The sequence below is a fragment of the Heptranchias perlo genome, chromosome 4 (assembly GCF_035084215.1).
Source record: "Heptranchias perlo isolate sHepPer1 chromosome 4, sHepPer1.hap1, whole genome shotgun sequence".
Classification (NCBI taxonomy): Eukaryota; Metazoa; Chordata; class Chondrichthyes; order Hexanchiformes; family Hexanchidae; genus Heptranchias; species Heptranchias perlo.
The window spans coordinates 55,467,562-55,492,935 of NC_090328.1; the positions used below are offsets into that span (position 1 = coordinate 55,467,562).

At 43.6% G+C, this 25,374-nt stretch overlaps 1 protein-coding gene across 2 annotated transcripts in view; it reads right to left on the minus strand.

Moving 5' to 3' along the window:
- The window catches only part of epb41l4a (erythrocyte membrane protein band 4.1 like 4A), a 340,503-nt gene that overhangs the window by 14,758 nt on the left and 300,371 nt on the right, over positions 1-25,374 (minus strand). For both annotated transcript variants that reach the window (XM_067982951.1, XM_067982950.1), the window contains 6 exons: positions 23,762-23,812; positions 22,532-22,609; positions 19,441-19,560; positions 18,460-18,507; positions 10,741-10,809; positions 8,957-9,067 (listed from right to left, as the gene is read on the minus strand). In XM_067982951.1, coding sequence (XP_067839052.1) covers positions 8,957-9,067; positions 10,741-10,809; positions 18,460-18,507; positions 19,441-19,560; positions 22,532-22,609; positions 23,762-23,812 — 477 coding nt within the window. The remainder of the gene's footprint in view (positions 1-8,956; positions 9,068-10,740; positions 10,810-18,459; positions 18,508-19,440; positions 19,561-22,531; positions 22,610-23,761; positions 23,813-25,374) is intronic.

Genomic DNA, 25,374 nt, shown 5'->3' on the forward strand with positions numbered 1-25,374 from the left:
ATTTTGTATCCAATTGGCTACCTCACCTTGGATCCCGTGAGATTTAACCTTATGTAACAACCTACCATGCAGTACCTTGTCAAAGGCTTTGCTAAAGTCCATGTAGACCACGTCTACTGCACAGCCCTCATCTATCTTCTTGGTTACCCCTTCAAAAAACTCAATCAAATTCGTGAGACATGATTTTCCACTCACAAAACCATGCTGACTGTTCCTAATCAGTCCCTGCCTCTCCAAATGCCTGTAGATCCTGTCTCTCAGAATACCCTCTAACAACTTACCCACTACAGATGTCAGGCTCACTGGTCTGTAGTTCCCAGGCTTTTCCCTGCCGCCCTTCTTAAACAAAGGCACAACATTTGCTACCCTCCAATCTTCAGGCACCTCACCTGTAGCTGTCGATGATTCAAATATCTCTGCTAGGGGACCCGCAATTTCCTCCCTAACCTCCCATAACGTCCTGGGATACATTTCATCAGGTCCCAGAGATTTATCTACCTTGATGCGTGTTAAGACTTCCAGCACCCCCCTCTCTGTAATATGTACACTCCTCAAGACATCACTATTTATTTCCCCAAGTTCCCTAACATCCATGCCTTTCTCAACCGTAAATACCGATGTGAAATATTCATTTAGGATCGCACCCATCTCTTGTGGTTCCGCACATAGATGACCTTGTTGATCCTTAAGAGGCCCTACTCTCTCCCTAGTTACTCTTTTGCCCTTTATGTATTTGTAGAAGCTCTTTGGATTCTCCTTTGCCTTATCTGCCAAAACAATCTCATGTCCCCTTTTTGCCCTCCTGATTTCTCTCTTAACTCTACTCCGGCAATCTCTATACTCTTCAAGGGATCCACTTGATCCCAGCTGCCTATACATGTCATATGCCTCCTTCTTTTTGTCCAGGGCCTCAATCTCCCGAGTCATCCAAGGTTCCCTACTTCTACCAGCCTTGCCCTTCACTTTATAAGGAATGTGCTTACCCTGAACCCTGGTTAGCATACTTTTGAAAGCCTCCCACTTACCAGACGTCCCTTTGCCTGCCAACAGACTCTCCCAATCAACTTCTGAAAGTTCCTGTCTAATACCATCAAAATTGGCCTTTCCCCAATTTAGAATTTTAACTTTTGGGCCAGACCTATCATTCTCCATAGCTATCTTAAAACTAATGGAATTATGATCACTGGTCCCTCACTGTTTACTGCAGCAAAGTTACAGCACAGAAGGAGGCCATTTAGCCCATTGAGTCCGTGCCGGCTCTATGCAAGAGCAATCCAGCTACTCTCACTCCCCTGCCCTATCCCCGTAGCCCTGCAAATTTTTTCCTTTCAAGCACTTATCCAGTTCCCTTTTGAAGGCTATGAATGAATCAGCCTCCACCAGCCCCTCAGGCAGTGCATTCCAGAACCTAACCATTCGCTGCATTAAAAAGGTTTTTCCTCATGTCACCTTTGGTTCTTTTGCCAATCACCTTAAATCTATGCCCTCTGGTTCTTGACCCTTCCACTAGTGGAAACAGTTTCTCTTTATCTACTCTGTCTAGACCCTTCATGATTTTGAATACCTCTATCAAATCTCCTCTGTTCCAAGGAGAACAACCCCAGCTTCTCCAGTCTATCCACGTAACTAAAACCCCTCATCCTTGGAATCATTCTAGTAAATCTCTTCTGCATTCTCTCTAAGGCCTTCACATCTTTCCTAAAGTGCGGTGCCCAGAACTGGACACAATACTCCAGTTGTGGCGAACCAGTGTTTTATAAAGGTTCATCATGACTTCCATACTTTTGTACTCTATGCCTCTATTTATATAGCCTAGGATCCCGTATGCTTTTTTAACCACTTTCTCAATCTGCCCTGCCACCTTCAACGATTTGTGCACATATTCCCCCAGATCTCTCTGTTCCTGTACCCTTTTTAGAGTTGTGCCCTCCAGTTTATTTTGCCTCTCCTCATTCTTCCTACCAAAATTTAATGTAAACGTTAAATTTTATCTGCCACTTGTCTGCCCATGCCACCAGCCTGTCTTATATCCTCTTGAAGTCTATCACTATCCACCTCACTGTTTACTACCCATCCAAGTTTTGTGTCATCTGCAAATTTTGAAATTGTGCCCTGTAAACCCAAGTCTAACTCATTAATATATATCAAGAAAAGCAGTGGTTCCAACACCAACCCTGGGGAACACCACTGTACACCTCCCTACAGTCTGAAAAACAACCGTTCACCATTACTCTCTGTTTCCTGTCCCTTAGCCAATTCTGTATCGATGTTGCTACTGCCCCCTTTATTCCATGGGCCGCAATCTTGATGATAAGCCTACCGTGCGGCACTTTGTCAAATGCCTTTTTAAACTCCATATACACCACATCAACTGCATTGCCCTCATCTACCCTCTCTGTTACCTCATCAAAAAACTCTGTCAGGTTTGTTAAACACGATTTGCCTTTAACAAATTTGTGCTGGCTTTCCTTAATCAATCCACACTCATCCAAGTGACTGGTAATTCTGTCCCGGATTATCGTTTTTAAAAGTTTCCCCACCATTGAGGTTAAACTGACTAGCCTATAGTTGCTGGGTTTATCCTTATACCCTTTTTTGAACAAGGGTGTAACATTTGCAATTCTCCAGTCCTCTGGCACCACCCCCATACCTACGGATGTTTCCGGTCTACATCTGCACATGCCTGTTTTGTGTGGTGTTTTCCTGCAACCAGATACAAAAGGAACATATGTTGGAATTAGAAAGAGCAAAGACTACGTCACCCAGTACCCAGTCTATCAGCCACTTTACATGGTCCACAAACATGCAGTTTGGAGATATCTTGTGATAGTCCTAGCTCGTGAGGTTTATATGTGGCTTTAGAAGCGTATTTTTGTACTAGCAACAAAGTGTACCCTGCAGCATCTATGAGCATGTGCATTTACCATACAGGTAAATGGTTGCTGAGTGCTGTGCATTTTGCCTCAGTGATGCTGCACCAAGATATGAGTCAACTATTGTTTGGTGTAAGGCCATAAACCAAAAGTAGGCAGAATGTGAATACACTTACCCTGGTGACCTTCCTGTGTCCTGAATATTTCTTTCTCGTCTGCTTTCATGACCCATGCACATCTGAGGCAGCGTTAACATGAAATGTCAGCTCCACCCAGCCATCGTGCATATTCAACTTGATTGGAAGCTGGCCTGAGCTCTGAAGAAGACCACACTTCAAAGCCACATCCTTGAAAGGAACGGTCCAGCTCCTCATCCTTCTTGATGACATGGTCAATTTCAATGGAAAGAATTTTTTTCCCAGCAACGTGCAGGCCAGCTTTAAGAGAGTGAGCACCAGCTCTTTAACAACTACTCCAGATAGATATAGGAACATAGGAACAGGAAAAGGCCATTCAGCTCCCCAAGCCTGTTTCACCATTCAATTAGATCATGGCTGATCTAATTGATATCCCATCCATTGACTCCAATGTGCTCCCATTCATCAGGCAATCCCTGCGATATTATTGAAATGAGCTGACTTTGCAAAATGATGGTAGGTAATCTTTGTCTTCTCCTGGCAGGCTGTGTGCTGTTAGTGTAATAGTCCTGTCCCGACTGCTGCTTGAACATAGGGAAACACTCTAGTTTTCTGTTACGTTTAAAATAGCAATTGTTTTAATCTTTGAATTTGTCAAAAGTTTTATTTAAGTATGTAAAGAAAAGGTACGTTGTCTAATTCCTAATTTTTTTATTTTAAAAAAAATTGTGATGTTTTGTAAGGCTCTGCTCCTGGTGAGGATAACACTGTAATACTATAGGGCTGATTCTAACCTAAGCTCCCATCTAATGAGGCCCCATGCCAGGAAGTAGAGCCTCACAAAATTACTGTATAATATTGATGCTTGCCATTAACTGCTGTCCCCCTAATGAGTAGCAATGGACATTAGGTTCTTCAGGCTTCAGAAAGTCTTACTGTAACAGATGGTTTTAATGTGGGTATAGAGAAAATTTCACAAAAATGCAGTCTATTGGGTAGGTGATATTGTGAAAATGCCAGTGACCTAAAAGCTCACAGCCAAAGGGACTTTCTGTAATAGGGTGCCATTTCATAATTATCTCAAGATTTGGATTTCAAGTTTCAAGTGGTTCTTGGAGTGGACATTCAGTAAAACCAGACAGAAGTTGTAACTGTGTAATTATTGATAGCAGCTAATGAAATTAAAGTTATCTACTTCTGCTCATGGTGTAAATACAGACATAATTATTGTCTGTCTCAATGTTTATTCTGTCATCTATTTCAATGGTGCTATAATAAGAAGACTGGACAACTTATTTTAATATATAATTCATAAAATTTACTGCCAAAAGGCCGTTAAAGATGCTGGAATGGAGCTGAATGAATACAGTGACAAGTGTTTTGTATACATACAGAGAATGCTATGGGGACTTGCCAACACACTTGCGTGGGTAACGCGCCCAGTGAAATCGGGGTGCTCTGCACGGAATCGCAGGCTAATTGCAGCCACTTACCTGTGCTTCCGGGTTTCACGCTGGAAAGCTGCGCAGCGGGCGACTGCGCATGCGCAGCATAGGCTGTCAGCTGGAGGAGCCCTATTTAAAGGGGCAGTCCTCCATTGACTGATGATGCAGGAAATAGGAAAAATCACAGCATGGAGCAGCCTAGGGGGAAGGCTGCTCTCAGGTTTAATGATGCCTCACTCCAGATATTATTGGATGGGGTGAGGAGGAGGGGGCGAACAGAGATCTTCCCCCTGGCGGGCGGGAGGAAGCGGCCTGCCTCTGATACCAAGAAGGCCTGGCTCGAGGTGGCAGAGGAGGTCACCAGCACCACCAACATATCGCGCACCTGCATACAGTGCAGGAGGCGCTTCAATCACCTACGTAGGTCAGCCAAAGTGAGTACACTTACTCATTCCCCTACACTTCGTCTGCCACATCACCGCCCCCCACCCCACATCTCCTTCTGCACTGCCAACACTACCCTATCACATCACCCCTCATACCCACTCAAAGCTCATCCTCATCTTACCTGCACTTACTCACCTCGTCAGTACTCATCCCGCCACTACCACTCAACCCAATCCTCATACAATCTCATGGCTCTATCTCATACTCACCCTCTCGTGCATCTCTTTCACGGCCAGCCTCACTCAACCTGCCACTACCTGTGCTGCAGCCACAGGGCATGCATCCCATATGTGCAGTAGGCAGCGTAAGGCAAACGTGTCGTGAGCATGAAGGGGATGCACAAAGGTGTTTGAGGGTTTGTCATGGTGTTTACCTATATTTAATTTCTGATCAACTCACATAACATATTATATTGTCACCACTACTGCCACGTCTTTGCGAATCTTGTCCGGTTTGTGCAATAATGCCCTTTCTTGAAGATCACTATGAAGACCCACAACTGATGCCACCCATTGTGTTACTGCAGAGTGGGTGTAGGTGTATTTACAGGGCTCTTCTGTGCAGACGACTGAGAGACGTCAGCGATGTCCCCAGTGGCACCCTGAAAGGATGCGGAGGAGAAGTTGTTGAGGGCAGTGGTGACTTTGACAGCGACAGGTAAGAAGATGGTGCTCGGGCCAGCCGGGAGCAGCTCGGCATGAAGAAGGCTGCAGATGTCATGACTACATGTCGTGTGACTCTGAGCCTCCGTGTGCACTGCTGCTCAGAGAGGTCCAGGATGCTGAGCCTCGGTCTGTAGACCTCGTGGCGAGGGTAGTGCCCTCTGCGACGCATCTCTCTCTGCTGTAGCCTTCCCTCCTGCTGTGCAGGTGGATGTGTCACAGCACTGTGTTGTGGGGCTCCACGTGTCAGAGGTGAACAGCGTGGCCGGCGAGGCTGGTGATGCTGTTCGTCCTCCGAGGAGGTCATGACTGCAGCTACGGCGGCCCCCATCTGGAAGATGTACATTTGAGGGGGACTGCAACGTAGGTACATGTGTCTGGACACCAGGGTAAGTGTGCAAGTTTGTGAATTTTATTGTTTGGAGGAGGGTGGTGGAGGCCAAACTTTGTCCAAAGTGACAGAGTGGCCTCCTGCAATGAGTGAGGGTCTCCCTCCCCCACCTGTCAAATGGACCTTTGAAGCTGCCACAGGCTGATGGCAGCAACACGTCCATTTCAACTGGGAGTATTTCCCCCAGTACGGGAAACAGTCCCAGTTGTTTGCAAAATCCCACCCCTCCTAAAATGTCATGTTAATCAGGTCTCTAAACAACCTGAAATACCTTAATGATTATTTTAAGTGGCACCTCGCCGGCTTTAATTGCCGGCGGGAGTCCCACATGTGGGGGCTCCAGACCCGCCCCGGGAATCTCCGATTTTCGCAGCCCCCCCCCGCCATGAACGCACCCGCTCGGGGGTGCGAAAGTCAAGCCCAATGTCTCCCCATTCCCCAGAGGTCCACCCACATATAAATGGACATATAGGGCTCGATTTTACAATGGTGGCGGGTTGGCAGCGGGGGGCGGGGTGAAGGTGCGCGTGGCAAACCCGCATGAGCAAAACTTACCATTTCTGACGCGATCGCACGTTGATTGATACTGGTTAACATCCTCTCCGGGTTTCACCCCCGGCAGCTGGCCTGATTGACAGGCCGGCTGCTGTTAGGAGCTGCAACGTGAAGGGTGGGGGGCGAGAAAGAGAGAGAGCGAGACATCATCCGGCACTGGACTGGAAGTCCGGGGTGGGGGGGGAGGGTTGGGAGAGGGGAAGATCGGGGCGGGGGGAGAGGGGGACATCAGGGGGGCGTTGAAGAGAGGGACATCGGGGGAAGATCGGGGGGGGGATGAAGAACGGGACACGGGGGAAGATCGGGGGTGTGAAGAGGGGGACATCGGGTGTTGAAGAACGGGACATCGGGGGACATTGGGGGGAAAGGGGGACATTAGGGGAAGATCGGGGGTGTGAAGAGGGGGACATCGGGTGTTGAAGAACGGGACATCGGGGGACATTGGGGGGAAAGGGGGACATTAGGGGAAGATCGGGGGGGGTAAAGAGGGGGACATTGGGGAAAGATCGGGGGGTGAAGAGCTGGACATCGGGGGGGGGGGGGTGAAGAGGAGGACATCGGAGTGGGAGACATCGGACATCAGAGCAGGGTGCAAAGGTAGGTTAATTTTATATTTTCACTTCCTTCCATGGTTTTTTATTTAATTTATTTAGTTTCTTGTTCCCTGATCCGGCAAGCTGCCCAGGTAAGTTAAAAATCATTACAATCACTTAATCTGTCACAAGTAAAGTGCCTTAAGTACCTCAATGAGGCACATTTGGCTCTTTAACTGTCATCCTGCCAGCTTTAATTGCCGGCGGGACTTCAGTTTTCAGGTCGCCCGCGCGCACACAGGTGGGTCCCTGGGAAATTCGGAAGCCGGCGGGTTGGAGCCGGCTTCCGAACCCGAACAGGATTTCCGTGATTTTCGGAGCCCCCCCACCCCCAACGCACCCGCAACTGCCTCCTAAGCACACCCCCATTATGTCTACATGCAAATAAGGAAAATATGTTATCGAGTTTATTTTCTATTATTTGAACCCTAGGAACGGTGAGGTGCATCTCTAGCATCCAGTATTGCCAGGGCCCTGCGGAGGATGGCTTTAAATTTGAAAAGCAATCCATCACAGAGGGATTCATGCAGTACGGAAACTGGCATATTTAAATTTGGGAGAGCAATTTACATTTTAAAAAAAATGTTAGGCCATGACTTTGAGCGGACAGTGTGGAGAGGCACCACGGAATCACCCACCACACCATCTCTCAAAATATTTAAATGTCTCCAGCCCTAGGATATGACCTGGCGTCAGGAACATAGGCAAGGAGTAGGTAGAACTTCTGCCTGGCACAAGATTTGTCCCCATTATGCTGCACAGAAATTTCTCGGACAAAGTCTTTTTTTCTCTCATTTTCTCTTTTTACCCCTCCTTTCCTGAACATAGTGACTCATGTTGATGTGCAGTTTCCAGAGGCAGCAACATTTTCTTGTACTTCACTCAAAAAATTATATTTCTTCATGCATGAATGCTTTTCCATTGTGGGAGACATCACAGTAAAGCCCAACTTTACTCTCATCTAATGTTGACACAGTGCACTGTTAGTAGTAGTTGCTGGATAGTAGTAACCAGGAGCAGGAACTCTGCCTGACTTTCCTCTCCCTAACCCAGGGACACTGAGCCCAATTGCAGCAAGTCCAGGGGAATCAAGAGATATAGGGATCGGGCGGGAAAGTGGAGTTGAGGCCGGAGATCAGTCATGATCTTGTTGAATGGTGGAGCAGGCTCGAGGGGCCATATGGCCTATACCTGCTCCTATTTCTTATGTCTTATGTTTCTTCCACCACAACTCTAATTGAGATCAGCTAATACAACACAAACCAGAGAATAAACCTGGAACCCTCTGCTCTGTATGGTTCAGTACCACATCACTGCTATACAATATTGCTATCACTCACTGAGCCATCAAGAGAATTCACAATACGTGTGTATTGAATAATAATCTAGCACCAGAAAAGCCTTATGAACTACCCTGGAGAATCAGGACCAACTTTTAGTGACCACTTCATTTTAATTTTTCAGCTTATTAAAACTTGTTTTATGGGATTAAGCCAATTTGAAGATCAAAGATATTTTACACAACAGGGAAACAGACTGACTAATGTGTTCAGACTTTTAATGGGTCTCTGCATAACGCAACAGATTGCATGAGAAGTTCCCAATGATCACTTTGGACAGAATTCAGATTCCCAGCTATACATTCTGCTCCCTGCCCATACCAGTATACAGTTCAAAGACTGGAACTTTATAAATCTCCTTCTAATCTAGAATGCTCTAAAGTGAGATTGTTTTGGAAACTATTTTTAATTAGCGCTAACAAAATAAATCATTTCCAGCAGTTAATACTTTCCCCAAATCATTAAGGTTGTTTTAGCCACATTGATGCAATTGTGGATTCCAAAAGTACATACTTTACTTCTGACAGAACAGATCGTTCACCATCAGAGCACTGGGAGCGCCGGTACTGTCGAAAGCTTCGAGGTGAATGTGAATGCCTGATACGTATGGGGTTACCTTGAGTCCTGGTGAGAGAAAATTTTGAAATCATCAAGAAACAGAAAGATCCACACCAAATGTTAAAAAGCATAATATACCAGGAGAAAACTTTGACTTATTTTTAAATTGCATTTCATGAAATTGACAATCATATATAAACTTTCATTGAACTAGGTTACTATAATTCTCTCCTCTCCCTAATTTTCTCATTTCCTGAAGGTGGCGACTCATGCAGGATATAGCCCCATTGGTGCTTAGCAGCTCTCCCGTGCTTCACCCAAGTGGCTAATCTACAAGTGTAAGCCTACCGAGTGTTAGCTATTCACTTGGAGGCATCATGGCAAAGTTGATCCTGCCCTCAGTCAAAATCCACACACAAATCTTTAAGTAATGCTCACTGGATAGTAATCAGGACCAGTAACCATGACTGTTTTTATCCCTGTCTGAACTAGATACACCAAGGTCAATTGTAGCATCCTCACCGTCATCCTTGCTGAGATCAGCTAATTCATTACAGACCATCTTAGGACTGGAGAACCTGGGGCTTTTCTGGTCTGTGTAGCTCAGGACTGGATCCACTGAGTACATTTACCCACGCAGACATCAGTGAGGGGGAGGGGAGGGGCTAGGATGATGATATTTTATAGGATTCTGCTACTTAATAAAATTAGATTTAAGTGAATTTATCAAGACTATCTAGTTGACCTGACCCTCTTGCAGTCTCCTGTCTGTTTGATAAATAATAATACTCATGTTCGTATGAAAGCTCTGATTAACAGTACAATCCACATCTGATTCTGGGACATAGCTAATTGCATCATTGAGTGGATAGCTGGCTGAACAATTTAAAATCCTAGATAGAGTTCTCAGGCATTCAGCATTAAAAAGTCACTCGACTTAAACACGATTTACAAGAAAAGTCAGGGACAGGAAAAGGACATTCAACGCAGTGTAGCTCAAGAAGGCAGCTCACCACCACCTTCTCAAGGGCAATTAGGGATGGACAATAAATGCTGGCCTTTCCAACGAGGCCCACATCTCATGAATGAATAAAAAAAATTCTTCCAGTGCCCTAGCTCTCCCATCTTAGCATCCAGGCAGATCACAAACAACCCTCAATGTTTTTGACTCTAATACCCTGCTTGGCAGACCAGTCCAAAGATTTATAAAGTTTGCAGATTGAAAACACAGCTTTAACCAACTGCCAGTACATAAACAGGGCTACTGGATGAGTACTGCATTCCCATTATAAAAACATTTTGGGAACAAACTTTCTAGTTACTTTCAATAATTGAATGATTATTGTAGTTTGGTCTGCTTCTGCAGCTACCAGCATACTACATTTTCTACCACAGTTTCTGATATTTCCTTTTGGTATTTTATCCAATACTCATTTCCGGTTGCATTTTAAAGGAAGTGACTTTGGAAAGGTTCTGATGCCAATAATTAGTGCAGATAACACCTTGTAGTCTAACAAGTAATAATAATCCCTTCAATAAAGCTTAATTTATAGTCCTATTTTAAACTCTCTTGAAATTCATCTTCTATGCCTAGGCTAGTGTGGTTTAGTTTAAAAAATGGAACTACTGTTACTTAGAAAATAAAATTCCGTCCTCTGGTTGATATGATTTATGACACATAATAAGACACAGTAAATGAACAACAAGTACAACAAGTTGTATAAATTGAACAAACTCACTCTACTTTGGTGTATGGTATCTCTTTCAGCTCGTCTTCTGTTAAGCCAATTGGATCCACCAGTTCCCGTCTAGAAAAGAGCGTACAGGAGAAAATGTAACTGTTATTCCAATAGCAATGTACATTTAAACTTAATTCGACAAGAGTCATAAGAATTTTAAGAAAAAAAAGCCCGTTTGTCGTAACAAGACGGCTCCATTTTTTATGCATCTCAATCATATCTTTCCACTACATCCCTCAATAATCCTTTCTGAAGATTTGAGGTGCTGCTACTTTTTCGCTGTCTACTTGTGCGATGGTAGGCCCCAGATTCAAGCAGCAACCAAGCATTGGAGGGCCAACAAACTGCCCAGTACGGCACAAATATCTGCTTCCTGCAGGTGTACAGACCACTAACTGGCCGTGACAGGCGCAAATATAGCAGTATTTTTGTGGGAAGCCCACAGAAACCTCCCCAAAACTGACAGGGGGCAGAGAGGGGGCGGGTGGAAGTGGCGCCTCCCCTCTTGTTGTCAGAAATAGCCATGTAGCCGAGGTAGGGCCACATACCCAGCTGCGATAAGCTCCATCCTAATTTCTAGCCCCTTTGTTTCTAAAATGCCTGAGTTATGCCCCTAAAAGGAGAGGAAGTTCTACCCTCCTATCTCTTCGACTATTCTATTGCCCCCCGATACCCAAATGTATCCAATATTTTGCTTGGCGTCCTTCTCACTCTCTTGTAAAAGTGCTCTCAGATATTCTTCTATATGAAAGATACCATAAAAATGCAAGTTGATTTGTTGCTGATCTGCATCATTGCTTCCTCAGCACCACCTTTCTAATGGAATTTTGTTCAGCCATCTGTATGTCACGTAAGTGATTAAAAGCTTACTCTACATTAACGATGCCCACCCACACTGAGAAATACTCCCTGTAGCAAACAGATAAAGTGCTTATGTGCATCAAACACAAGCTGCAGTATGCTAACATTCAAGTTTCTAGTTTTAGCCCTAATTTTGAAATTCATCTTTTGGGAAGTATTGGGTTTGATTGGTTTCAGACGGCTTATTTATACAATAACAATATCATCTCTTGATCTGTACTCAATATTACAATTCAGCTTTCTCCCAACATTTTAACCTTTTGTCCACAGCAGTTTTCATAAGCAGGCCCACATTTTCTCTGAACTGAGATGTGCAATGATATGCATAACTTTAAGGGGATAGCGTACTATAGGATTAACAACTACTCTTTTACCATGGTATTTTGCACTGGAGCTTACATGTGTTGCCCTCTACATTCACCCATCCACTTCAAAAACTAGTAATTATTACCCTGTCAAAACAAAACAATCAAGTTTATTGGCACGTGAGATAATTACACAGAAGCAGAAACACACAGCAAGAAACTAGGTGTACAGTTCTTGCCTTCCACAATACACAAACGGTTTCCAAAGAATAAAAGGTCCTGAAAGTTCAGCAATTCCTTTCAATAACTTTTGAACTGAATCTCTGATGAATCATTCTGTGGAAAAGGACTCTATGGAGTCCCTCTAGGCCTCCTCAGCTGCAACAGGCAGCGTGTACCAGGGAACACAAGATCCTAGAAAAATCCCTGGCTGTTATTCAACTTTCAAACCCACCCTCCACCCTTCCATCCTTGTCAACTACTTGCCACATTTTTGATTTCCCTTTCCTTTCTAAGATCCTAGAACATGTTATTAGCTCCTAGTTCTGTGCCCATCTCCCCCAAAATTCCCTATTCAAATCCCTCCAGTCCAGCTTCATCCTTCCCAAAGTACTGACACAGCCCTAATCAAAGTCACAAATGACATACTTTGAGATTGTGACCATGGTGAATATTCTTCCTCTTCTGCCTATGGCATTTGGCATGGTTCAACAAACCATCCTCCTCCAATGCCTGGGCTCTGTTGTCCAACTCAGTGTGACTGCCGTTGCATGTTTCCATCCTTACCTATCTGAATATTGCCAGAGTATTTCCAGCTTCTTCATCCCTACACAATATTCTTTGGGGTTCCCAAATAATTTATGCTTGGCGATCTCCTCTTCCTCACCTAGATGCTGACCCTCAGCAACATCATCTTCAGACATGGGGTCAGCTTCCAATGATAACACCCAATTCTACATCTCCATCACTTTTCCTGACCCCACAATTTCCTCTGTACTCTTAGATTGCTTGTCTGACACTCAGTCTTGGATGAGTTTTGACTTCTAGTCAACATTCGGAGGACTGAAGCCATTGCCTTCAGCCCACTGTTGTCTCTTGTCACCAATTTCATTCTCCTTCCCAGTCGCTGTCTCAGGCTGAACCAGACTATATGCAACCCCCGCATCTTGTTCAATCCTGAGCTAAGCTTTAGTCCTCATTTCCTGTCCACCTCTAAAATATTGTCCTGCTCTGCCGCTGAAACCCTTATTAATGTTTTTGTAATCTCCAGACTTGATTATACCAACATTCTCCTTGCTGGCCTTCCATCCTCCACTTTCTAAAATTCCAACTTATCCAAAACTCTGCTGCCGCACCAAGTCCCACTCACCTATCACCCCTATCTTTCCTCATCCCCCAATGCTTCAAATTTAAAATCCTTGCCCTCGTCTTTAAATCCCTCACTGGCTTTGCTCATCTCTTCCCCCTCCAGCCCCCTCGAACACTGTGTGGCTCTGACTCCAGCCTCTTGTGCATCACTTCTTCCTTCACCCATTAATGGCAGATCCTATTTTCTGGAATTCCCTCCATAAAACCCTCCAACACTTCTCCTCCGTTAAAAGCTTCCTCAAAATCCATTTCTTTGTGCAAGCATTTTGTCACCTTTCCTATACTCTCTTTGGCAGGCTTAGCGCCAATTTTCCAGATGCTTATCTGTGAAGCATGTTGGGACATGCTCTATGTTAAAGGCATGATAAAAATACAAGTTGTTATTTCTGCAATTCCAAAGGCAGATTTCGTCTGAAACGGCTTCCTCAAAACAATCGGAGAATATGATATTAACCTCTTCTGTCATTCAAATATGATGTGGAGATGCCGGTGATGGACTGGGGTGTACAAATGTAAGGAATCTTACAATACCAGGTTATAGTCCAACGGTTTTATTTGAAAATCACAAGCTTTCGGAGGCTTTCTCCTTCATCATTCAAATAGATATAAGTTGTGAACAGCAGTCTTTTCTAGGGGCCAATTTTCATCTACAGTAAGTCAGTTATAATTTGTTTCTGATTGCTTTTAAGACTTGCTAAAATCTCTAGCGTAAATAGCACTCAATCCTCTGGTCTAAGATCATTTACATAATTATTCACAACTCCAGGTGTAAACTCAAATCGGCACAGGGATGTCACAATTGGTAGGAGAGGAAATTTTTTTTTTTTTATTCGTTCACAGGATGTGGGCGTCGCTGGCGAGGCCGGCATTTATTGCCCATCCCTAATTGCCCTCGAGAAGGTGGTGGTGAGCCGCCTTCTTGAACCGCTGCAGTCCGTGTGGTGACGGTTCTCCCACAGTGCTGTTAGGAAGGGAGTTCCAGGATTTTGACCCAGCGACAATGAAGGAACGGCGATATATTTCCAAGTCGGGATGGTGTGCGACTTGGAGGGGAACGTGCAGGTGGTGTTGTTCCCATGCGCCTGCTGCTCTTGTCCTTCTAGGTGGTAGAGGTCGTGGGTTTGGGAGGTGCTGTCGAAGAAGCCTTGGCGAGTTGCTGCAGTGCATCCTGTGGATGGTGCACACTGCAGCCACAGTGCGCCGGTGGTGAAGGGAGTGAATGTTTAGGGTGGTGGATGGGGTGCCAATCAAGCGGGCTGCTTTATCTTGGATGGTGTCGAGCTTCTTGAGTGTTGTTGGAGCTGCACTCATCCAGGCAAGTGGAGAGTATTCCATCACACTCCTGACTTGTGCCTTGTAGATGGTGGAAAGGCTTTGGGGAGTCAGGAGGTGAGTCACTCGCCGCAGAATACCCAGCCTCTGACCTGCTCTCGCAGCCATAGTATTTATATGGCTGGTCCAGTTAAGTTTCTGGTCAATGGTGACCCCCAGGATGTTGATGGTGGGGGATTCGGCGATGGTAATGCCGTTGAATGTCAAGGGGAGGTGGTTAGACTCTCTCTTGTTGGAGATGGTCATTGCCTGGCACTTATCTGGCGCGTATGTTACTTGCCACTTATGAGCCCAAGCCTGGATGTTGTCCAGGTCTTGCTGCATGCGGGCTTGGACTGCTTCATTATCTGAGGGGTTGCGAATGGAACTGAACACTGTGCAGTCATCAGCGAACATCCCCATTTCTGACCTTATGATGGAGGGAAGGTCATTGATGAAGCAGCTGAAGATGGTTGGGCCTAGGACACTACCCTGAGGAACTCCTGCAGCAATGCCCTGGGGCTGAGATGATTGGCCTCCAACAACCACTACCATCTTCCTTTGTGCTAGGTATGACTCTAGCCACTGGAGAGTTTTCCCCCTGATTCCCATTGACTTCAATTTTACTAGGGCTCCTTGGTGCCACACTCGGTCAAATGCTGCCTTGATGTCAATTGTGTGCAAGTCAAATTTAAAGGGATAGGGAGAATTACAGGGGAGTATCACAATGGGGGGAGGGGAACAAAATTGCAGATAGTTTTTGGAAAGCCTTAAAAAGCATCTCAACCCATCAATAGCGGCTGAAGAGGCAGGGGATTCGAAGTGGCAGGCCAAGATGAAAGGAAAGGGAGCCCTAGCTGCAAGCAGATGTCTGCAGATGATGTTTATGAGGTTCTTCCTCTGTGGCACCCCACAGCATCTTCCCATAGATCAGCACTGGAGCTGGAAATTCCTGGCCTTTAGCGACGTAAAGTTGCCATTATCTGGAAGGGTGGTGGAAGGAATTCAAAGCGGGATCTGATTTCACAAATACTTTGGCCCTTTTTTTATATTTTCCAAAATCCGCCCCCCCCCCCCACCCCATGCTCACATCAAAAGATTTGGCAGTACCAGCATACAGCAAAGGCTATGGGCCCTGACAACATCCCGGCTGTAGTGCTGAAGACTTGTGCTCCAGAACTAGCTGCGCCTCTAGCCAAGCTGTTCCAGTACAGCTACAACACTGGCATCAACCCGACAATGTAGAAAATTGGCCAGGTATGTCCTGTCCACAAAAAGCAGGACAAATCCAATCCGGCCAATTACCGCCCCATCAGTCTACTCTCAATCATCAGCAAAGTGATGGAAGGTGTCGTCGACAGTGCTATCAAGCGGCACTTACTCACCAATAACCTGCTCACCGATGCTCAGTTTGGGTTCTGCCAGGACCACTCGGCTCCAGACCTCATTACAGCCTTGGTCCAAACATGGACAAAAGAGTTGAATTCCAGAGGTGAGGTGAGAGTGACTGCCCTTGACATCAAGGCACCATTTGACCGAGTGTGGCACCAAGGAGCCCTAGTAAAATTGAAGTCAATGGGAATCAGGGGGAAAACTCTCCAGTGGCTGGAGTCATACCTAGCACAAAGGAAGATGGTAGTGGTTGTTGGAGGCCAATCATCTCAGCCCCAGGACATTGCTGCAGGAGTTCCTCAGGGCAGTGTCCTAGGCCCAACCATCTTCAGCTGCTTCATCATAAGGTCAGAAATGGGGATGTTCGCTGATGACTGCATAGTGTTCAGTTCCATTCGCAACCCCTCAAATAATGAAGCAGTCCGAGCCCGCATGCAGCAAGACCTGGACAACATCCAGGCTTGGGCTGATAAGTGGCAAGTAACATTCGCGCCAGACAAGTGCCAGGCAATGACCACCTCCAACAAGAGAGAGTCTAACCACCTCCCCTTGACATTCAACGGCATTACCATCGCCGAATCCCCCACCATCAACATCCTGGGGGTCACCATTGACTAGAAACTTAACTGGACCAGCCACATAAATACTGTGGCTACAAGAGCAGGTCAGAGGTTGGGTATTCTGCGGCGAGTGACTCACCTCCTGACTCCCCAAAGCCTTTCCACCATCTACAAGGCACAAGCCAGGAGTGTGATGGAGTACTCTCCACTTGCTTGGATGAGTGCAGCTCCAACAACACTCAAGAAGCTCGACACCATCCAAGATAAAGCAGCCCGCTTGATTGGCACCCCATCCACCACCCTAAACATTCACTCCCTTCACCACCGGCGCACTGTGGCTGCAGTGTGTACCATCCACAGGATGCACTGCAGCAACTCGCCAAGGCTTCTTCGACAGCACCTCCCAAACCCGCGACCTCTACCACCTAGAAGGACAAGAGCAGCAGGCACATGGGAACAACACCACCTGCACGTTCCCCTCCAAGTCACACACCATCCCGACTTGGAAATATATCGCCGTTCCTTCATTGTCGCTGGGTCAAAATCCTGGAACTCCCTTCCGAACAGCACTGTGGGAGAACCGTCACCACACGGACTGCAGCGGTTCAAGAAGGTGGCTCACCACCACCTTCTCGAGGGCAATTAGGGATGAGCAATAAATGCTGGCCTCGCCAGTGACGCCCACATCCCGTGAACGAATAAAAAAAAAATAGCAGGATGACATCACCCACCAGTTCTACATTATTTTCCTTTTAACAGAAAGTACACCTGCATGATGCTGGCCTATTTTGTTTGCCAGAGTTGCAGCATTGGGCCCACACTACCAGTTTCTGAACAAGATTTGGGATGGGGTGAGTGGCAGGTGGAGGTCCTGCTCCGCCACACTTTTGGTGGCACTGCAGCCTGCAAGGAATTTCCTCGCTCTGATTTCTAACAACCCATGTTCAAAAAAGGTATACTTTTTAAATTGACTCTCCAATGTGTGTTGTTGAGCTTCCATGAACTCAAAATTGTCACAACAACATGTGAAAAAGGGATGCTGGCCTTGTCGAGTGAGCACACTCTCATGAGTTATAAAATCAAAAGAAATAATCATCTGTGACATTGCTCACAGATAAAATATATATAATATATACACACTAGTCGATCTCCTATGGCGTTGTACATAGAGAGTCAAGACCAAATGTAGTCTTCAGATGAAGCGGGATTAGAAGGCGGGGGTTCTTTGGACTAGGGTGCACAGATATAATTTAGTCCTCATTATACAGTCTGTCCTTATTTTTACATTTCTATTCTAAATTCTTCTGTCCACAATTATAATGGAAACTGCCTATATAAACCTGTCACACGGTTATTACACTATCCCGCCAGTGGTGGCACTGCGTCACCTCCACTAGAGGCAGAGTGTGATTTCAGCGTGACACTCTTACGTGGGCAATTACCATTACAAAAATAGACATAACAATTTATAAAAATAAGGACAGAATGTATGACCTGTCTCCAGTAAGTGCCAGGAATTGCTCACTATGATCTCCAGTGCTGGAGTATGTGGAGTTATGAGGATGTCACCCTGTTTACATAATCCAGTCAAGTGCCCACAGTGCATCTTGGGTGCCTCCCAGAAGGGAAAAGCTGCTAAATGCAACTGAGGGTGCCTGCTCCAGGAGCCCCTGGAAAGATGTTTTGTGTTGTCAACGGGCACCCTTTATAAGAAGAAATCTTTAAAAAAAAATCCTCAGGGTCCATACCGTGACCCAGACATGGATTTCCAAGTGGGTCCCACTTCCGTCGCATGGCAGTCTGATGTACCTTCTCTCACTCAGTGTACTGATCTGCCACTGTTCACTAGGATGGGGGTGAGGAAATTCCCAGCCTGGGAGAGTATCCATGCCTTAATGAATGCAAAATGACTTCAGACTCACTGAATGTGCTTCCACAGTTCTTCCTTTGCTTGTACATCAGGACTCCTCCTGCAGAAAACATATTTATAAATGAATATAAAGCGCTACTCTACATATACTCTACTGATAAAATCGACAAAATAAGCCCCAAAAGAGAACTGTTGTGATATCAGCTCCCAAAAAGTGGTGAAATTACATATATTAAGCATGGGTTTAATTGTCCTACATAAATTATACAAAAGTAAAATATTTTAAATTACCTTCGGAAAAATCCATGCTTATGTTAGAAAATAGCTATAACAAATAAATAGGCTTTGAATTTCAGTACCCCGTTTAATATTTCAGATGTAGTGCTATCATGTTACACCTCCAGATGTATGACCATAGTGCCCTTTCTCACACTGACACAGAGCTTCTGCTTCATTTCTCTCACCATTTGCGATGCTTCATCCTAACTGCTGTGTGTTACACAGTTATTTATGCATGCAGTGATAATGTGTGTGAGTTGTGTTTTTATGGGGGGGTGCGGGGAAGAGACACACTATATCAGGGGATGAATGAATTGAACAGCAGGCAAGGTAACTCATTGCTGGCCCAGACTGGGTAAATCTATCCTAGGGAGTCTACTCTCTCTGCTGTCCACAAGAATCCTAAGTGACATAAATTTGGGCAATCTCGATCCAGTTCCAAGTGGGCATCAATCTGTAGCATCTGGAGCGTTGAATCAGCAATCTCACTCAGAGAGGTGATAAGGATGACTGGTGCAGCAATTGGAAAAAATCATGTTGATGCAACAGTAAGTGCTCTGCTGAGGATAGGGGCTATGGCATATTGTTGGGGCAGAATAAGGAGAGCATTATTTTTCATATGGCTATGCCATATCTGACCTGGGAAAGCTTAATGCACTTTTGACGAATCAATACTTAATAAATTATAGATCATTTATTACTACAACGAGTTCTTCAGATTGTTCTTGAAATTAACTGGAGATTGAACACGTACGATCGTGATCTATGCTTTGAACGTCTGTGGCTGGGGTCAGCCAATGACCGTTCTTTTTGCCTCCTCAGCACTTGTTCCCATTGAGGAGCCGAGTCCACCATCTCGTTCTCTTGACGTGACCTGAACAGTAGAATCAAAATGAAACATGACAGATGAAAGGCTGCATCAGAATGCTTGAAACTAGCAATAATCAAAAAGAAAATCTCTACAGACTTCAAACACAAAAGATAAACTTGTAGTCATGAAGTCTACTGAAGAATCATTTGTTTAGAGGAAGAATCTCTGGTATAAGGAGTCAAATTCTAAACCCACAGTACTCTATCTGCTAAAATGTATAGCTCAGCCTGCTAATTTAATCTGTTCTTATGAATGGATCATGTCTTCAAGGTCTGGGCAGCTTTATGATTGAGAATAGATTATCCACTGAAACTAAAGATAAAGTCTAAAAGGTTTGTAATAACAGGGATTATAGTAATGAAGTTTCATTTAGTGAGATAAAGATAAAATTACGGTTAAGTACTGTCACTGATTGATAGACTCAGTACAATGGGATTCTCCTTGCTTTACTTTATTCCACTGCACCCGCAATCAGTGCTTCAAATGGATGTTTACATGGATTTATGGAGGAGGCAAAAAAGTTAAGATAATTATAGTACTAAATGGTTTATTTTTTTAAATGAAGGCAGGCACTCTCTATGGATAACTACACAAGTGATGGTAGTATTTAATGATGATAGTATTACTACCCATTAACTAAGTTTATTTAAAATAGGTTCCCCTTCTTCACTGCAGATCTTTTATAACCAACTGCACCAAGACTCAATGGATTTTAGGAACTGATTGTTTTGATTTTTGAGTTCTTCTCAGTCTCACTGGAAAAATCCAAATTCTCAGATTTTTTGTTCAGCAAATTAAGCATGATTTTGTGCTTGGATTTGTAACCTTTTGTTTTAACTGTATGTATATTTTCTAAGCTAGATTTTTTTTAAAAGTGTGAACATGGTCAAGATTCAGCAATGTCACTCTAAAATCACCCCCACTAAAGCAAGTAAACAATGAGGTGTATAAGTGATACTGTATCAAGAATTTTCTTACACATTTTACACAAATACAATAATTGCCATTCCTTGTTCTAACAAAGCAGCGTGGACCACCTGCTGGATAGCTTGTAGTATTACACAGATTAGGAACCTTAATAAAAAGAACAAATGGGAAATTTCAGGCTGTTTCATAAATTCACCACCCAAGTATTGCCAATTACAAAGTAGTGTTTTGAATTGGTAAAAGTACACTTAATAGTATTATTGCTACTCTGCATTTTCCAGTGTGGTTTTAACACAAGGGTAAAAGATTACTGCTGGTGAACTAAAAGGAACAATTTACCAATTATTCTGTATTGTAATCTTTTATGCCATCAAGCTATATTTCACATTTCATCCCAGTTTTGATATGTCCCCATCAAAATACAATATTTCTTTAAAAAATAAGATAAAATTTGTGATATAAAATGAATGGTTAACCTTTACTAATTATTTGTAATTTATATTGAAGCAATGCAAATAACAATTTCTGTCACTGCTATGTGATCCAATATGGAAGAAAAGTTTGCAATTGGAACATTTTTGTGGAGCAAATTAATTAATATATTTCAACTGCTATCAACCAAGGCACCTATTACATGGATGTATGAATGAAAGAAGTACCAAGAGAATAAAACAGCACCATATTTGACAGAATTTTCTAAACTCTGCAGACAAGGAGATGGAAAACCAACATGATGCAGATATTTTTGAAACAGTATACAACCTGGGAATGGATAACTGACATGGAGAAAAGAAACAGTATAAATAAATTGTTCAGTCAAATCACCACACAAAATGTCACAGGTACTTCAAAAATTTTTGTATTTTAAATTCTGTAAAACTGAAGTGCACAATATTGCTTTTAAAAAAAATTAAAACAAAATAACAGCAATAAATGCAGATTTCTTTAAGTTTTTTGAATAAAAATGTAATTGTGCTCACTATCATATCAATATGCACACAAATTAAATAATAATGTGTGTTTAAGAACTGAACTTTAAGATTTTAAAAAAATAACTATTTACATATTTATTTACATAGATTGTAAAGAACAGCCTATTGAGCTTTGGGAGGATTCATCATTCGAAGGATCCTCCATGAGGTCACGCTCAAGAAGAAGCGGTCACTGTGGAACAAAATGCTGCCCTGTATATTTTGGGCTGGTGTTTGATCTCTTATTCACACTTACACTTATAGATGTTGTATGAGTTTATGGGACAAATAGGTCATTACTCTGTAAATTAATTTGAACTCTGTCAGATGTGTCACGGTCAAACTAAATGTCACAAATGTTAACACACTTCTACCCAGCATGTATACTGGTAGTTTAAAGAAAGAACTTGTAATTATTTAGCACCTTTCTTGTCCTCGGGACATCCCAAAGTGCTTTATAGCCAATTAATTACTTTTGAAGTGTCACTTTTTTTGTAGACAAATGCGGCGGCAAGCTCTGACAAACAGCAACGAGAGGAATGACCAGTTAATCTATTCCTGGTGATTTTTGTTGAGGGATAATTATTGGTCAGGACACTGGGACAACTCCCCTGTTCTTCAAATACTTCTTTGGAACCTTTTACATCCACCTAAGCAAGCAAATGGGGCCTCGGTTTAATGCGTCATCCAAAGACAGCACTTCTAACAGTGCAGCAAGCCCTCAGTTCCGCGCTCAAGTGTCAGCCTGGATTATATACTCAAGTCCTGGAGTGGGGCTTGAACACATGACCTTCTGACTCCGAGGCGAGAGTGCTACCACTGAGCCAAGGTTGACACTGAAGGTACAGTATACTTGAAATATTTACTTTAGTTTCCTTTATTTACCAAAATAGTTTTTTAAAAATGCTATTAATAATGAACAACTCATGTTGCAGTATCTATTACTTGCTTTTACCTGCCCCTGACCCCCTCTCTAGTGGTTCATCTATGCATTGCCGAATTTCCAATATGTGTTTCTGGTGGGCAAGGCTCCCGAACAACATTGTAAATTGTAAAATTACCCCCTATATGTATACCTGTTTCGTCTTTTACGCTCTCTACTGGAATTTTCAGACTCACTACCACTGCCACTGGTGTTTCCACGGGATCGGGACCTTTGACAGAAAAAAACAAATAATATTACTTTGCAATAATTAACTGTGGATTATCACTCAATAAATTATGACACAATAATAATGTATTTTTGGATACAGAAGGAATTCCATGAGAACATGGAGAAAATTGTAGATATATTTTTCCATATAAAGGATTTAAGCATTGTGTTTTAAAGGAAAGTGTATTCACAGACGTTTAAAAAGAGGCCCTAAGATGGAAAGATAGGCTTTGCAATTGTTGTTAGAGTTGAGGGTGGAAGGAGAAGTGGAGAGGGGTTTAAGGAAATGGTTGGTAGTGGAGAAAAGAAACCTGGGTTATCTAACTCCCCAGGACGATACTGCAGTAGTGAACAGCTTTGGCAGAGGAGAGCGAGGCCCGATAGTGCTTGATATGGATCAGCTGATCTGATGATGGATGGTTTCCTACAAGTGCTACTCCTCACTGGGAATTCTTGATCAGGAAATAAGCCTTTATATTCCTGAAACCATACGACTGGCTACAGAATAATGGCCTATTCAGCGGCTGAAATACGGAGTCAATTGGTATAAGTCATGAAGCTCTGACCTTACTTGGCACCTAAAAAGATTGACAACAACTGGGATTGTGTTAATACTGCATTGTTCTTTATTAGTTTCGATCGTTTCAAATATTTTTAAGAATGCTGCCAATTTTAGGGACCATACTTTTTTCCCATATAACATAAGACAATGCTTTTAAGGGAGTAATTTCAATTTAGAAATGCAGGAGATCAGGACCCTGGTGTATGTGTCAAGAAAAGCTGTCTAAATATAATTTTAAATTACTACAGCAGCAAAACACAAACAAGAAACAGGATGTTGCAGTTTTGAGCATTCATTTTAGAAGAATAACTTTAAAGATCAGACTTGGAAACATTTTTGGTGAAAAAGCAAGAATTTACACATTCAGTTGAAGTTTAAGATTTTCATAACCTTGAAAATGCTATTGTGTCCATCAAAAACAGCTGCTGGGTCAGGGCACTTGTAACAATTTTTCAGTTTTTTTTGCCTTGGAAAATGTAAAAAAACCCCAAACAAACAATCACAAGCAAATCAGCACAGTCGTTGCATTGTTTCACTGTGTCTATTTTCCAGCTGTTATGTACACTCCAGCCACTTTTTAAAATAACATACCTTCTCCTTTGTTGCTTTGGATCTATATCCTCTCCATTGTTTTGGCTCTTCCTGGTTGGGTCAAACAAGTTAAAATCAAATTACATCTGTTTTTTCTTTCTACATCATACAACTGCAACAAACAAAGATTTATTATCAAGGGAATAAGGGTTTACACATACAGAAACATGGGCCTGCCGATAAGTAGGCTTAACCCAAAAGGAGAAGCTGTGGACCTGATCCTTTAAAATGTTGACATTGCACATGGTTTCTTACCTCACATTGTATACGGCCATACTTAGCCTGACTGCATCAACCATCGTCCATTCTAATTGCCTAATCATCTAATTATTTTGTGTGGTTCCGACAAAAGGAGAGTTCTCACATGATAAGGTGGGGTGATTACAGGTTGCCATTAAGAGACTGGAGTCACAAGTACACTAAACCAGGTGGGGGTGGCAAGTTCCCTTCTCTGAAGGATATTAATAAACCAGTTGGATTTTTACAACAGTCTGGCAGCTTTCGTTGTTATTTTCCTGGTACCAATCCACAAATTATCAGATTTATTAAATTTAACTTACCATAGTGGGATTTGAACTCACAACCTCCGTTGCTAGAACAATACCATAACCACTAGGCTACCATATCTTGCCTAATTTATCTCCATCGATGTTTGCTGGTTCCTGTTTCAACTGCAACAGTCAAGAAATGCTATTGAGAGACAGGCTATTCGAATTTCACCTGTGATGTGATCTGGTCCACTCTTTATAGTGAAAACAGATCAAGGTCGCACTGCAAGCTACCCAGCAGTGAAAGAACAGCAGCCTTTGACCTCTAATACCCTCACCACCACTGTGCTACATGGGATAGATTCAGATATAGCAGCTCAAAACTGGGCATCCATGAGGTGCTAGGTGCCACCAGCAGCAGCAGAATTGTATTCCAGCACAATCTGTAACCTCATGGCCCAACATATTCCTCACTCTACCATTACCAACAAGCCAGGGGATCAACCCTGGTTCAATGAGGAGTGCAGAAGAGCATGCCTGGAGCAGCACCAAGCATACCTAAAAATAAGGTGCCAACCTGGTGAAGCTACAACTCAGGACTACATGCATGCTAAACAGCGGAAGCAACATGCTATAGACAGAACAAAGCGATTCCACAACCAACGGATCGGATCAAAACTTTGCAGTTCTGCCACATCCAGTCATGAATAGTGATGGACAATTAAACAACTAATGGGAGGAGGAGGCTCCGTGAACATCCCCATCCTCAATGATGGTAGAGTCCAGCACGTGAGTGCAAAAAACAAGGCTGAAGCGTTTGCAACCATCTTCAGCCAGAAGTGCCGAGTGGACGATCCAACTCGGCCTCCTCCCGATATCCCCACCATCACAGAAGCCAGTCTTCAGCCAATTCGATTCACTCCACGTGATATCAAGAAATGGCTGAGTGCACTGGATACAGCAAAGGCTATGGGCCCGACAACATCCGGCTGTAGTGCTGAAGACTTGTGCTCCAGAACTAGCCGTGCCTCTAGCCAAGCTGTTGCAGTACAGCTACAACACTGGCATCTACACGACAATGTGGTAAATTGCCCAGGTATGTCCTGTCCACATAAAGCAGAACAA